Raw genomic sequence first — 15303 nt, 5'->3', positions numbered from 1 at the left:
TGTTAGCAGCATGAGCAGTGGTGTTGAGGGCACCCTCAGCAAGTTTTCTGGGGACTGGGGACATCAAGCTCTGTGTAGCTGTCCTAGGGTACAGTGGCATTTGAGTAAATGCTAAATAGCAAGAAAATGTAGTTTAGCATCACAAGAAATAACATTGGTTAATAATGGATGAAGTTATGGTACTAACACAATTATGCCTTGAAGGTGCATAAATTTTGAGGACAAGAATGTAGAGGAAAGGATTGTTATTGCTTCAGTCATCTGTCAGGAAAAGAGCAAATGGATTAATATGATAGGAAAATTGTTTTCTATTTCACTGTTTTGTTATGTCAGAGGAGCAATTTCCCAGAAGATTCCCACCCATTAGATGGAAGACAATTATACTGTTCATATTTACTGAAAAAAAAAATAGACTGGAGCCCTTTGTGCTCCTGGAAGGGTTTCCATTTGGTGACTCAGTTACCAAGAGGCATCAGCAGATTATTGTGCAGTAGAACAGACACTTTTGGTGATTCCTTCAGACTTCAGGCAAACTAGATTTCATTATCCATTGGGTTATCTTTCAACCATTTGCAAATTAGATGACTGCATTGTAAGAATCAATTCAGTTCCTTGTGGTCCCACAGTACTACATTTTTTTGTGTCTTCATTTGGTTCTTTGCAAGTACAAAGTGAATTCCTAGAGCAAAGAATAAATGAAATTCTTTGCTGCACTGTGCAAGGAGGTCATGAAATGTTCAGAATTACCCCTTTTAACAATAATCTTTATTAATCTGTAAATCACTGAGTAGCAAAAGCTGCTTCAGCTGTTAGGGCTCATTAGTGTTTTAGCACATGCAGAACAATCCCTTCTCACTTCTTTTGCTTCTGGAGACATGCAGAGGAAATTCCTTAACCATTTTCTGGGTGCAAAAGTTGTATCACTATAACTATTCAGATTGATGAAAATAGGGGTTTTTTTCCCCTGGTGGGGAAAGAAATCACATTCTCCAACTCAATTCTCATTTACCCAAGAATTGGGATAGGAATAAAACCCTTAAGTCCCTTTCTACTGCTGTGATTAATTGAAACTTGGATGCAATCAAGCCAAAAATATATAGTGCCCCTGGCCAAATCTGATGTTAAAAAACAAAGCCTTAATTACACAATACAACTAAATGAAACAGTATTTCTCTAAGAGTGTTGGCAAAACATAACCCCACTTCAAAATTGATTAATTAGTAATTTTTTTAAAGCACAAGAATTGTCTGTCAGTAACACAGTACATGAAATCAGTTAGATAGCCACGGTCATCATGTATCACAGATTTTTTTACTAGAACCTGAGGCATCTAAAGGCCAGAACCACATGAACTTTATGGAAGTCTGGGAAGTACTTTTGATTTCAACAAGAGACTGTTCAAACCCTTAATAAATCCTATTAAACTTACTAAGCTCTAATTCCTTTAAGCAGGCAACCAGACAGATTTGTGATATGAAACATGAAGCATTATTTATGTCACTCTTTCACCTTGCTTAAATAGAGATTAATTGTCTAGTCCTTTTTGTATAAAACACACACACACAATGCAGTCGCTGGTTTTTTTATTGCCTCCTGTGTCATTAAATTACCTGGGCTTATGCTGTGGACTCGATTTTCTTATATAGAATTCATATTTTAATGGTTTTGGATTCTGAATCCTTTAGAGTTTATTTGAAGCTGATACTCAAAGCAAACCTTGGGCTGTTAAAGCCTACATTAAGTGAAATTGTAAAAAAATCCTGTACAAGTCTGTGGAATGCAAGTGTCATATTTCACACATCTCTGATAAACACTGAAATCTCCCTGATTTGCCTCTTGTTTAGGCTCAGTTTCAAGAGTTTGGTACTGTGGTTTGTGGGGTGAGCAAAAGGGCAGGTCCCAGTGAAGAAAATGGAATTTCAGCCGCTGCCATAGCACGCTGGCAGGCACAGGTACAGGAAGGGTTCCTTCCTTGCAGACCCTGTCCTGCAGCTGCCGGGGGTTCTGCAGCACTGCCAGGCTTTAGGCCCTGCTCCTCTACCTGTCTGTGAATGATTTCTCAGTGTTTGGCACAAAGGAGAGAAAGGAGCTCAGTTCCCACATCCTAAAGGCTTCAACCTTGCTGACACAGACATGGCAAGGCTGCATTTTGCTGCCCTGAACTTCCTCTTAATGAACTAACTTACTGGGCAGAGAAACTTCTTCAAGCCTCTTGAAAGCTACTGTGCTGATATAATCTCCCTATAAGTGAATAATTTGTTTTGGTTTTGTTTTCAGCATCAATATCTTTAGATTACCTTACCTTTGTGTCTGCATGTACATTGCTGATCAAGTAGCTAACTACTCACAGCTGCCAGCTCATGGCATTTTAGAGTAAACAAGAGCTAAAGTAAGCATTTCTGCATGAATAGGTTTTTGTGTGATAGCTGTGATACAGTATATTAAAATTACTATAATTGATACTGCTACTGTGGAAATTATTATCATACTATCAGTTGAGGTTTTTGTCATTAGACAAACACAATCAGGAACAAAGCTACACATGCTGTATTTTTTTTATCCTTTATTCCAATAAAATCAGAGCAGGCTAGTACACAAAGTTAGCTGCAATCAAAAGCTATTGCTCAACATTAGAGCCAAAAGCCTGATTTGAGTCACTGGGGCTATGGCAAATGTCAAGATTGACAGATTGGGCTTTTGTGTAAGAGATCAGCAAGTGGAAAGAAAATCAAGGAGAAAGAGAAGTACATATGTTCTTTTAAGAGAAAACTAGACAGAGAAAATCAGGAGGTAAACTCAAGTAGTTTTGCCTCTCCTAATCACAGATACTTTGTCAGTTTCCTCTTTAATTACATGGAGATTATAATAACAAGAATAGTGGATAATGACAGGTTTCACTATGTTCCAGAAAAACTTTCATTCTTTAATAGTGTTCACAGAGTTCCTCAGTATGATGGGACATAAATTGCTAGGGAAAAGAAAGTGATAAAACCCATAGCTACTGGACATAAATTGCCAGGGAAAAGAAAGTGATAAAAGTTAAAATGCAGCATTGAAAAATACATTCTTGTGGGTTTTTCCTGAGGAAATATGATGACAGATATCTCCCTTTGTGTCTTTCCTATAAAATAAAACGTTTCCATACTCTTAAAATATAACTACTTAGCTTTGTTTCTCCATGACTGTACTTAACTTCATTGAAAATGAAGTTTGAGATACTTTACATGTGTAAAACTAGTGAGAAATGAGAGCTAGCTAGTATTATACGCTATTGCACAACTCCATTAAGCCTTTCAGCAAACCAATTTACTGTTCAACACATGTCCTGAGAATAACTATATCTGTGTATAATAGCTGAGTGTTCCTGCACCAAGCCCCAGATAACAGTTGCATATCCTGAAACTGTCCAATAAAACCCCTAAAACTGAGCAAAAACATTATTAACACAGTGGACAAAGAGAACTTGGAACACTGCTACAAGACAAATTTCAGCAAGACAGCAGTAAGTGTGTAAAAATACTATATATAGGAATTACAATGATATAGAGAGTCATAAATGAATAAGGGATGAATTTTATGACCCAAGGCATAAACCACCAATGCATTTGCTAGAGGTGGGAAGAATTACCCAGCTGAGGTATTGTGGAATTACACATTCCTCTGAAGTTCACTCAAGCTACTTTCATGGACAGAATGGCAAAACATTTATCTCGTGTGTCTAAAACTAACAGTCTTAAAGCAGGATTATTTTTAGACCTCCATTTAGTTTTGTGTGAAACCTTTTGGGAATCATTGGACTTCTTTTGATTTAGAAAGCTCTGTCACTTCCCTATATGATAAGAAATGTAATATATTAGTCACACAATCTCTTTCTGCAAGGAAACTCTTTCTGCTTCCTATCGAAACATAAGTTTTCTGATTCTGTGATTTTGTTAATAGATATTTTGCGACTTCATCTGTCAGGTTACTTTTGCTAAAGACCTGAGCATATTCTGATAATAGTTTGGTAAAAGAATAAAATAACAAGGTAGGTTGGGAAGAGATGGAGGAAGCCAAAAAAGGGAAGAAATCATCTGCACGAACATTCCTCCTCAAATTGATTTGCACATAAGGGTATGGGAAAAGGGAGAAGGTGCTGAAATAAGTAAAAGATTTGGAGGAAGAGAACCAGCAATTCAAGACATAACATGTTAATGAAAACGAGAGGCTTTCAAGGCAAAGGATGCAGGTCAAGGGAGGGATAGAAATCCTGCTACTGGGGACCACTTCTGTTTTGCTACACTGTACAACAGTGCCCCGTAAGTAAAAGCCCTGTGTCAAGGCTTCCACAGAAATAAATGGGACTTTATGATTTCCAAAGGTTTCTCTGGCAGTCTAACCCTTTGAAAAGAGTACATAGAGAGCCCTAATAAGGATACAGGCAGGTACTTCTTTTGCCTCCCTAGTTCAAATAAATCATACCCTTTTCCTATTTAGGTGTGTATCTTCTTCCCCTTTTGAGACTACAACTCAGATTCCTCAGCGGGACTAGAATATGAACTTCTTTCTGCCCGTGTCCTCTGACCTTTTTCACCTCTCCTCTGAGGCAGAAGTGGACCTGTACGCAGAACTCAAAAGACTTACTGCTTCAAAGAAAGTTATCTTGATTATCAATGTCGCATCTGGACACAAGATTGCAAACTCAAGTTATATAAAGAGCCTGATCTATACTGTTGCACCTGCTCTAAATATCTGTTCACAGATGCATTGAGGAAAGGCCACAAAAGCTGTCAGTCTGGAAGACTGCTCAGATCCGATGCCACGCACGCTCTGCAGCATCAGGTGCACAAGGGTGAGCCCAATACTCATCTGCAGCAGGCTAAAGTCAGCAGTGTCATGAATTCTAAGGAAAACAGTGACTTGGTATCTTCCAGTCTGTCATGGTATTGGTCAAAATCTGGCCCTCAAGGCAGTCCAAGGGAATGCTGGCCAAAGACAACTTGTGCAAAGTCACAGGTATTGAGGCAGAGCCAGCTCCGTGATGGAGAGTACAGAGGCTTATAGTAATTACAGGCATGGAATCCTTCCAGCCACTTTCTTTAGGATATTAAGAACACTAATTATATTTAGATCCCAGTTAGCTGTAAGGCACTTGTGTTGCAGAAGTGTCTTTTTAGTATTCTTTATGCATCTTTATTGACTATCTTTTTAACATTGGAATGTTTGTTTAGGATTTCTGGAATAAGGAAAAAAGGTCGCTACTGTTACTGTTTCAGGAATCTTCATTACCTTCTGACAGTCAGTGTTAGAATTCAATGTCTTGGCTTTGTGAAGCTTTTGTGAGAGTCTCTACATGGAATGTTGGAGTACATTGCCAGCACATTTCAGTGAGGTGGCAGCAACAGCAAAGATCTATGACATAGCTGAAGTGGTTTTTTTACACAAATGTGCTGGCCTAGAGTTTGTTGTGGTATATCTATGGAACCTCTATCTACAGCTATGTTTCTTTCTCTTCACTGTTAATGTAAAAAAACCTTTCCATAGCTATAGAAGCATTTAATTTTAAATGCACTTTCATTCAAAATTGCCTCCTTCTTTCATGCTGTAATCTCGTCAACCACTGCCTTCTTTCCATTGAAAATTAATTGTCTCTAAGTAGAAATTATACTGCTTTTGTCCTAACACAAATAACTGAACAGTCAAGAACACAAGAAAATATAAAAATAAATGGCAACTTCCCAGACAGACAATTAAGTAGCATAGCCTGTTTCTTTCTTGTGAGTCATGTGAATTTAAATTGTTGGTATTGTCAAATGTCACTGTCAAAAGCTAAAGGGACTTTTCAAATACTCAGGTTTTTTAAAGTGCATTCAGGATCCTTATTATTTTAGTTTTTTCTCATTTCAGTTTTAAAGAAATTTGCAAGCCTATGTAGATCAAAAGGGGAAGAGTGAGTCTGGAAAGGTAATCTTGATTTATGGTGTGATGGGAGTGTATTGTAGCCTTCCAGAAGGCTTCTGTCCTTGTTTCTGAAAGGTCAGGAAAGATCTATTTTCATTCTGTGTAGTATTGTGCATTTTATTTTATTTGTTTATTGAATTAAAAATTTCAAACTGTACTCACATGAATGTTTTTAATGGTATCCAGGAGAGTTCCTTTTTGTCTGCAAAGGATTTCTTAGTTCCTCAGTAAAATATTAAAAGAATCAAAATTCTTGCAGTTTTAGCAAAAAAACTTACCACTGGTGACTAATAAATATTTTGTGTTTGTAAATCTGCCTGGAACAAGACTTTTCTTATTTCTATTGTATCAAAAAGACCCACTGTTTCTCCTCTCCCTGTGGGAATCTTTAAGGGAGTTAAACCCCTTTGACATCCATTAGGTGATAAGTTCTTAACTTGGTTAGGCTCCTTTGAAATCCTAGCCTTACATTCTGAAAGGCTGACTGAAACTGCTTTTTGCAGGAATAATTTACTGTCTAGTGCCCAGCCTTGGAATTTACAGTGAGCTGATGCACAAAAACCAAAGGAGACTCAAGATGAAAACATATTTACTGGTCATTAAACCCCTAAGCTTAGTAAATTTATTCTTCTCAGGAGTTCCCTGGTGTTAAATGCAGACACCCTTACTTGATTCAGAATAACTTGGCTTGTATTTCACTTTTAGGATTTGGAGATGAGATTATGCTTGTGCATATTCAAGATATGCAATATACAAGCATATTCAAGAATATACAAGTACAAGGCATCTTTCCTCTCACATCTTTTAAGCAATTAATAGTGTGTGTTTCTTCTGTTCATTTTAATGTAAATAAAATATCATTAAGTAAAATCTAGAAAATTATTTCCTGAAGCTTTGGCCCTAAATCAAAATTCAATAGCTGATCAAAGGACATGATCTTTCTGCTGAAAGTCCAGCAGATTTGTTTTGGGAGTTTACCTCAGCGAAGACAAAGGATAAATTAAAACTGGGCAGAAACTTCATAGATTAGCAAAGGATTTGTTTTCCTAGACAACAGGCTGTGAACCCGGTTAAAAAAACCAAACAACACAAACCAAAGCAAAAACCAAAACAAAAACTCAAACAAAAAGCCCTAACAAACAAACAAAAAACTCCAAACAAAACTCCAAGAAGTATGAGGCTAAATATATAGAAATATACTTTCTAAAAGTCTCGAAGATCCTGAGCTGAAAGTGTTTTATATCTCTATTAGATTTGTATTAAATCACTTCCAAGGATTGACCCAGATTCAGATGATTTTCTGATTATTTATATAAATATTCTATATACATAAAGAAGCATGAAATATGAAAAGCTATGCACATTCATGGTAAGACAGGATCTATATTAATGAAATTTATAATTTTGCATTATAAAAAGTGGCAATTATTTGTATTTGATAGACCAACCATATTTATACCTACGTTAGATAGAATGAAGGAATATTATTAGGAAGAGCAGCTAAAAAAAGATAAAAAAGAAAAACATAAAGGGAATAGAAGTAATAAAGGGAGATAAGAAGCAGGCTGTGAGCAGGAGTGTAAAATCTCTTACATGTATATTCAAACACCTTTAGGGGAAAGTATCCCCTGTCCTCCAGGCTGGCTGGGAATAGCTATGTCCATTGCTTCAGTGGAGATTGGAGAGGGATAATAAACTTGGGGCAGGAGATGCTAAACTTGGGGCAGGAGATGTTTGTACTGCTGGCCAGGTCGCTGCTCCCATTTGGGGGCTTTCAGAGGTAACACTTCACCTTGCAATCAGTGGGTTCACAGTCTGTGAACCCATGACAGATGCCTCCCTCCACAGAAGCTTACAAGATGGAGCAAAGCTCCATGACAAGGCTTTCTTACCCATCTCTTTTCTTCTATTCATGAACAGTCACTTCAGCCCACACATTCATGGGCTCTGTAACTCTGTCTTCTCTGAGGCACCCTTGCCTGTGCCTTACTGTCCTGCATCTTCCCAGAGCACAGCACAAAAGGATTGAGAATGGCCTGTGCTGGGAGATGTTGGTGGTCCTGTGAGGAACCTGGGTGCTGTGTCTCTCCTAACCAAGTAAATTGAAATATTCAGACTTGGGAAAGACTGAAATGAATGATCAAAAACGTCTTTGTAGATTGAATTTGATGGTCCCATGGACCATGAGTTCTGGTCAAGGGAGAAAGCCTAGTGGAATCCTTCATCCAGTAGGATTTGGTTTTAACTTTGTAATTTTTCTTCTAGAGACTGGTTACTGTTCTCCCCAAACTGGATTGCTTTCAGACAGCTTTTATCTTCTCTGGAGCACAGCTCCAAGCAAGAGCATTGGGAACATTCATCTTTGGTACCTGTTTTACATGTTTTGGGAGTTTGTTCTGCTGTGAGTTAAAGCACTGTTAGAAGGAAAACAAAGATCCTTTCTCTTTTGTAAGAGTAAGGCTTTTGGGGTCTCATCAATAAAGAGTGTGGTCTTACGTAATAGAGATTTTTTTCTCCTGAGGTGGTGCCCTACCTTATGGCAGCTGTCAGGACAGACAGTATTGAGATGGGGCAGAATGTAGAAATCTGATTTCTCAGAGAATCCTTCTGCTTCTTGCTGCACCAGTCTGGTAGGTGAATGGAGTGAAACAGCATCCTTTATATATTATAAAGTAGATCACCTTTCAAATGTATGTATGAAGTTGGATCAAGATGGTTATTTAAGGGCCTTGATGAGATAATGGAATGACTCTTGGATGAAATTTATCACCAAAGGACATTCAAGGCCACTGTGTTGTGTGATGACACTTAAGCAAATGGCAGAGCTTTATGCCTCTGGGACAGTCCCTGGATGTGATCTAATACATTACTTTCAACTTAGCCAAAGACATCCCAATTATTTTGCAGTACAGTAGAACAGTTTTAACACTTGCTGGTTGATTTCTTGCCAGTGTTTGACTTTTAAATTACAAAAAAACCCTCTCCAGAATCATACTTTGAGTCATTCATGCTGTTTGGCTTGCCTGAAGTTAGTTAACATCTTCTGCTCCTCAGCCAAGTGCTACTTCAAACCTACTGTACCCAGAATGGTGCATTGTTGCTGTAGAATCCCAGAAGGAGATATTGTGTGTCTCTCAAACACCCATAGCCCGATGGCTGTGGAGCCAACCAAAGTTATGTGGTAACAGATGAGGATTGTTGATAAAAACAAATAATTGCTGGTAAGAGCATGCTGTGAGAAAGAACAGGATGTGGCTGCAGAAGGGAACACACACAGCAAGGGCAGCACTTTTGGGGACAATTGTCCTTGTCCTGGCTCCTGGGAATAAGCACAGCACAGCAAGAATGAGGCCAAGAAGTGGGCATGGGCTGTAGGGGGATCAAGACCACCCAGGACACCCAAAACCTCCAACTCATTTCCAGAAAGGTCTGAAAGAATGAATAGCACCTGAGAACTGATTTGCACAGAGAGAAGCTCATCTCCAGGGCAGGGAAACTTTTCTATGCAGAGGTACTCCTGTGAAGCCCAGGTGTGTGCCCCAGGATCCTGGACATCCAGTGGCTCACCTGATCCTGGAACCAGGGCTGGTGATCCTTCCTTCCTTCCTTCCTTCCTTCCTTCCTTCCTTCCTTCCTTCCTTCCTTCCTTCCTTCCTTCCTTCCTTCCCTCCTTCCCTCCTTCCCTCCTTCCTTCCGCCACTTCCTTCCTCCACTTCCTTCCTTCCTTCCTTCCTTCCTTCCTTCCTTCCCTCCTTCCTGAAAGACCCAAGCAGAGTACCAAATTACACCTGCTTGAATCCCTGGACCAAGCCCCCAGGTGGTGCCTCTGTCCCCTCGTGTGTTTCTCTCCCCGAGTGCTGCATCAGGGACAGCCTGGCTGGTGAGGTAACAAAATCAAATTTACTCTTCACATTTCACCTGTGTTTTTGTGGTTGTTCCTGAGTCTTGCCTGTGCCAGCTGACGCACTCAGGTTATAAATGTTACCTGTCCATTTAGTAGCACCTATCACAGATGTACCCAATCACCTTTGGATACATTCTCTTTCTCTCTCATGCTTTTTTTCTGAGGGGAGTCAATGGTACCTGTCAGTATTGCTCAATTTAACTAAAAGGCAGAGTATAAATTATCATTCTCAATCATAAATTCAACAATAGTATTGGACTTTTTTGATTAAACAGATTTCATTTCTGGAGTGCTTAATAATTGTGAATAATAAATATATATATATATCTTAATCCTATCAGTGATTCCAGTGTCTTTGTATCTCCAGGGAATGCCAGCCATAAAGAAGCCCAAGCTGTCCAATGTTTTCCTGTTTTGTTCTGGGGTGCTGCTCATTTTTCAAAAATAAATGCTTGAGTGACAGAGAGAAACTGATGCCAGATTTACTTTCTTCTGCTACTTGCAAGTCTTGTTCGAATTCAGGATGATCCACTGTTTCACAATAAGATTATTGCATAACTTTAGGTACTTGATTGCCCCATGTATTTAAGTCAAAAAGCATCTATTTTGGTAATGTTCTTTTACTACTGTTCTATTGCAAATGGTTGGGACTTGGCAGCCTCAGATCTCTTTTTAGCTTCTACTGGTTTAATGTATTGATTTGTGTCCTTCCACTGCCCAAAGTCCTGGGTGTTTGTAACACCAGATTTTCCTTTAATAAATCATGTTCTCAAAGAAGCAAAGAAATAAGACACTCTTGATACACCTATATTGTGACACAATATACATTACTAGGAAAAATCTTTTGTTTGTGCTGCCTCAGATACTGAAAACTCTAGATTTCTTTGATTAAAAATAAAAAGGCACATAAATTGCATTCAGTGCTGACTCACTCAAAGTAAAAATTCCTTTGACAGTTGTTCCTGTTCAGAAACACAAACACATCTAGTCTCTTAACAAAAACTTCACAAATAAGTATTGGTTTGTAATAGATCATGTGATTGCCTTACAGACAGTCTCTGCTTATAATTGTGCTGGAAATGCATGCTGAGAGTCAGCTATTCTCTGACTGAGAATAGCCAAGAACATCAAAGAAGCAATATGCAATTTACATTAGTGGGTGAGTGGATTGCCTGTTTTCCTGACTATGGAGGGCAGAAGGAGCCCTCCATAGAAGTATTACCTTATTCAAGCTTGTTGGTGAAGTCAGCATATATACATATATGTCTATATATATAAATCTAGTACTACCACATATTACTACAGCAACTTAATGAATCTGCAGTTGCAAATCAGGAATTTAATCTAGGTAATATTACTCCTAAATCAATTATTAAAGTTTCACTAACTCCACCTATTTTATCTTACCTGACCTATTTCACGTCTTTGTAATATAATTACCGTTGTGTCACCTGCATGCCATGCTGGAGACATCATGGTAGATGATTGTGTGGGTTTGGCAGTCCCATGGGAAATTTTAGCATCTTGAAACTGTTCAATGTCGTGCTCTCTGTGGACTTCTTGTCATTTGGTTTCTTAAAAAAAATTTTTATGTTCTTCAGCACATCTTTCACTGAAGTCTTCATCTGTTTCCAGACTAAGAGGCAGCACTGAGTGAAAACAGAGCTTTATAATGCTACTTACAGTTACAAACAATGCTTCCATGGAATTTACTGCAAAGGAGAAATAAACAGAGAGGGAATGTGTGATGCAAATGCAAAATAAATCACAGCATACATTTGTGAAATAGCAATATGTGACTTAAAGTACCATCTTTGCTGATGCATCTCCTTTACATAATTTCACAGTCAAACTGCTCTTTTAAGAAAGGGTAGAAACTCTTTGTTAGCTTCCTGGAATCAAAATGCTTACAGTATTATTAGAATAATATAGCCGGCCATGCTGTATAATGGCCATAAAAATTATTCTGGCACCTGCCAATTTCTTCACCAAAATTTAAACATTTGTTTAAACTACACAAGAGGCATAGAAATGTGCCCAGTTCAAACTAAAGGTTAAAAGAAATTTTTTAAATCTATGATTACTTCTGTAACAATTTTATTAAGTATTCCTGCTTCTCATGTGCAATGGTTCTTTTATTGTTCAACATGCCTTAAACATGTTTTCCATACCAACAGTCTTTATTAGTGAATAACAGGGTTTCCAGGGGACATACATAGTTCAAATGCATGCCATTCTACTGTGCACTGCTAAACTGAGAAAGCATTTCTAAAGCTTCTACTTTTTCTGTATGACTTCTGTATGACTTGCCTTTTTTTTCCTTTTTCCCCCACCCCCCTTTTTTAATGTAGGACCACTTTGTAGGTTTTGCCTGAGAAACATGGGAAATTTTTGCTTGCTAGAAAATTGCAGGTTTATCTGAGAGATTATAGCATCTACTGCATAAAATGTAGCAGAAGAAAAGAAAGTGAATGGTGTGAAGCTTCTCTTGTGTTCACCTGATTACATTCTGTTATTAACTAATTAAATGCCCTAAATATCCATAAGGCTGTGTTGACTGGGAGGCTGGGAAGGAAATATTGTATGATAAACCACTTACAAATGGCTTTTGTAAACCTTATCAGCAACAAGTCAGGCATACTAATAGTTCTCTTTTCTTACTTTTTTTTTCTCCATAATGCACCTGCGTAACATGTAATGGGGACAGATTCAGCTGGAAAACTCAGTGCCAACCTAATGACCTGGATTTTCCACTGGCTTTATCCTAACTGTACTCATGTGTATGCAAAACTTGAAATGCCACCAGGGGAAGTCCAGCAGTTCTTTAGCTCCTGCATCATCTCCAGCATTGCAATCAGGTCCGCAAACTTGTGCAGCTAAAAGGGGCCAAAGCTTGGAAAGGTCAATCGCAGACACAATCACTGTGTCTGCCTTTTTGAGGGGGATTAGAAGAATGAGATTTTGAGGGGGATTAGAAGAATGAGATCATCTTCTCATTTTAACTCATCTACCTTGGGTCCCAAATCGATGAAAAAGGACAGCTGATAAAGTTTATCTCCATCTTCACTTTGGCCCATTCCTCACACAGGGCTAGCTGAGCTGTTCACAGAACAGCTGTTTCAGGAACCAGCTTGATGTCAGTATAGTGCTCCACAGTAAATTAAAATCAAGATGGGTTTACTTCAGGTGTGCTGCAGACAGCAGCAGAGGGATTTGCCAGCTGTGCTTAACACACCCTTCTAGCAACCCAGTTCTTGTGCAGGAAGCCCCCAGCTGGTTTTTGAACTTGGCAACTACAGCCTAGAGATCTCATGTTAATGCAGAACTGAGTCAGTGATAGTTGGCTTTAATGCAGTGCCCCAGTTTAATTCTGGGGCAGATAAAACAGTTTCATTTAGCAACAAATAAAATTTCTGCTACTGAGAAGGTGACTTCTGGTGGTTCAGTAGACTTGTAATTCCAATCACCTGAGCTGCCAGATCCGAGTTTGGCTGTGATCTTGAGTTACTCTGTCTGTGCTGGTACTACCATGTTGTGTAGGAGTTTTCCTCCTAGAAACTACCCCCCGAGTTTTTGTCACCATGGCTGAAAAATCACCCACCACAGTTCTGCCTAGAGAGCCATGGAGGATGCCTGGTGCCTTTATTGATGAAGGCCCAGCAGAGTTCAATCCAAGGAGTAACTCTTCCTCAGAAAAGCTGTGTTAGCTGTGGTGCCTTGTGCTGGTTTCAGCCATAGACCAGTTCACTCCAGAGCAAACAGCCAGCCTGAGCTGAAAGAAGAGCTGGGGCTTCTGAGTGAATAGATTTAAAGCTGAAAAAACACTCGCATTATGAGTGAAATGAACTCTGCTGTAAAGAAAACTGAAAGAGGCAAAATGTCACTCAAGAGAAAACACATTGGGGTTCAATTCTGGGAGGAATGGAGACCATAATATGAAAAGATTTCTCTCCAGGATCCCCTTTTGTTTGGTGTTACTATTATTTTAGTAGAACATAGAGACTAAGAGACAATCAGCAAGGGGAAGGTGCATACTTGGGAACAGGGGACAGGGAGCTGTATGGCACATTGATCATCCAGGTATTTCGGCTACATTGTCACAGTAATGCAGCTCTCAGATCAGCCATGCCCTGACCTTACCCTGTGATGTTTGTCCAAAAATCTTTCTTTCTGTCTCAGCTATTTCAGAGGGCCCAAATGCTCCATCAGAGAGGGGAATGAAAGGTGAACATGCAATAACATCATCATTCCCCTGCTTGCACAAAACTTAACAAACCTCGTTTGTTGAGGGTTACAGTGTAGTTGTGCTGTAGCTCTGTGTTTTTAATGAGAAAAACAGTCTCATTTCTAATCTATCTAATGTATTTCTGATCCTTCTCCACACTTGAGCCCTGTAATTGGGGGGTGGAATACCTGGAAAGCTGGTCCTGGTTACAGGCACACATAGTGACAAGTAAATGATTACATTTTCTCTATCCCCACCTCTGAGCTGGGGATTTTCCACTACAGTGTCTTTGCTAAGGGAAAGTTTTAAAATGGTAGCAGAGTCTCAAGCTGTCTGATTTTAGTGCTGATAGAATGGTACTTGATTTGCTTGACTAAGGAAGCTGCTGGCAAAAAAATGTTACAATTGGCAATTTACTTGTCTCCATGCATATTTTGGCTCCACATCAAGTTTCTAAGTGTTTTCCAGACAAGTGCAGAATAATCAGCACATCTGCCATGCAGGCAAATGTAAAGTTGATGAAAATATTTTATTTATAGAAGCTAATGCAAAAATGTAATTTGATGTGTTACAAATGTCAATTCTAATACTACTAATTAGAGCTATAATCTCATTGGGGAATTAAAAGATTTTTTTCATTTATTGAGACTGTGTTCTCTTTTTTAAAATTAATGTTTAGAGCTTACAGCATCAGAAACCTTTCCCACACATATAATACTAAACACAGGACATCCTATAGATGTAAATATTTGAGACTTATTCCCCCTCTCGCAGTCAAATAGATAAGTTTAATGAAAAGCCTTCTGAATGCAGATCACAAAATGAAAGATGGAAGCAGTCTGCATTACTAATTACTGAAGATAATTTGCCATATATTTACACTTCTACAAGCAATCTTATTCTTTTTTCTAATGGGCAATGTATATTACTCTGCGTGCAACAGATTTATACTACATACCATTTTGCATAGGCTATACAGGGTATTTTTTGAAAGTCAGTTATACAATTAATTTGGATAAATATACAGCAATCTTAAATCATACAAAAGTATTTCTAGTCTGGCCTGACTTTATTTTTTCATCTTAAATACATAAAATAAATAACACTGGTAGGTTATTATTCAGTGCAAGAAAATATGTCATATTCTATTGCCAGCAGACTGCCCATCCTAAAAATAATTTATAAACTTCAAGTCAGAACAAAGTCTAATTTAAATGATGACTTGGAAAGCATA

The 15303-nt window shown here is 38.5% G+C and overlaps 1 protein-coding gene across 1 annotated transcript in view; it reads right to left on the bottom strand.

Moving 5' to 3' along the window:
- RANBP3L (RAN binding protein 3 like) overlaps window positions 1–12921 on the bottom strand; it is a 56344-nt gene extending 43423 nt beyond the window's left edge. Inside the window, exon 1 of the mRNA XM_054283255.1 lies at window positions 12856–12921. Coding sequence (XP_054139230.1) covers window positions 12856–12921 — 66 coding nt within the window. The remainder of the gene's footprint in view (window positions 1–12855) is intronic.
- Window positions 12922–15303: the final 2382 nt, after the last annotated feature.

The sequence above is a fragment of the Melozone crissalis genome, unplaced genomic scaffold, assembly GCF_028551555.1.
Source record: "Melozone crissalis strain CALT ecotype California unplaced genomic scaffold, PUWL_Pcris_2 ptg000036l_1, whole genome shotgun sequence".
Taxonomy (NCBI): Eukaryota; Metazoa; Chordata; class Aves; order Passeriformes; family Passerellidae; genus Melozone; species Melozone crissalis.
The sequence above is the reverse complement of the archived record's forward strand: the minus strand, read 5'-3'. Positions and strand labels throughout refer to the sequence as shown.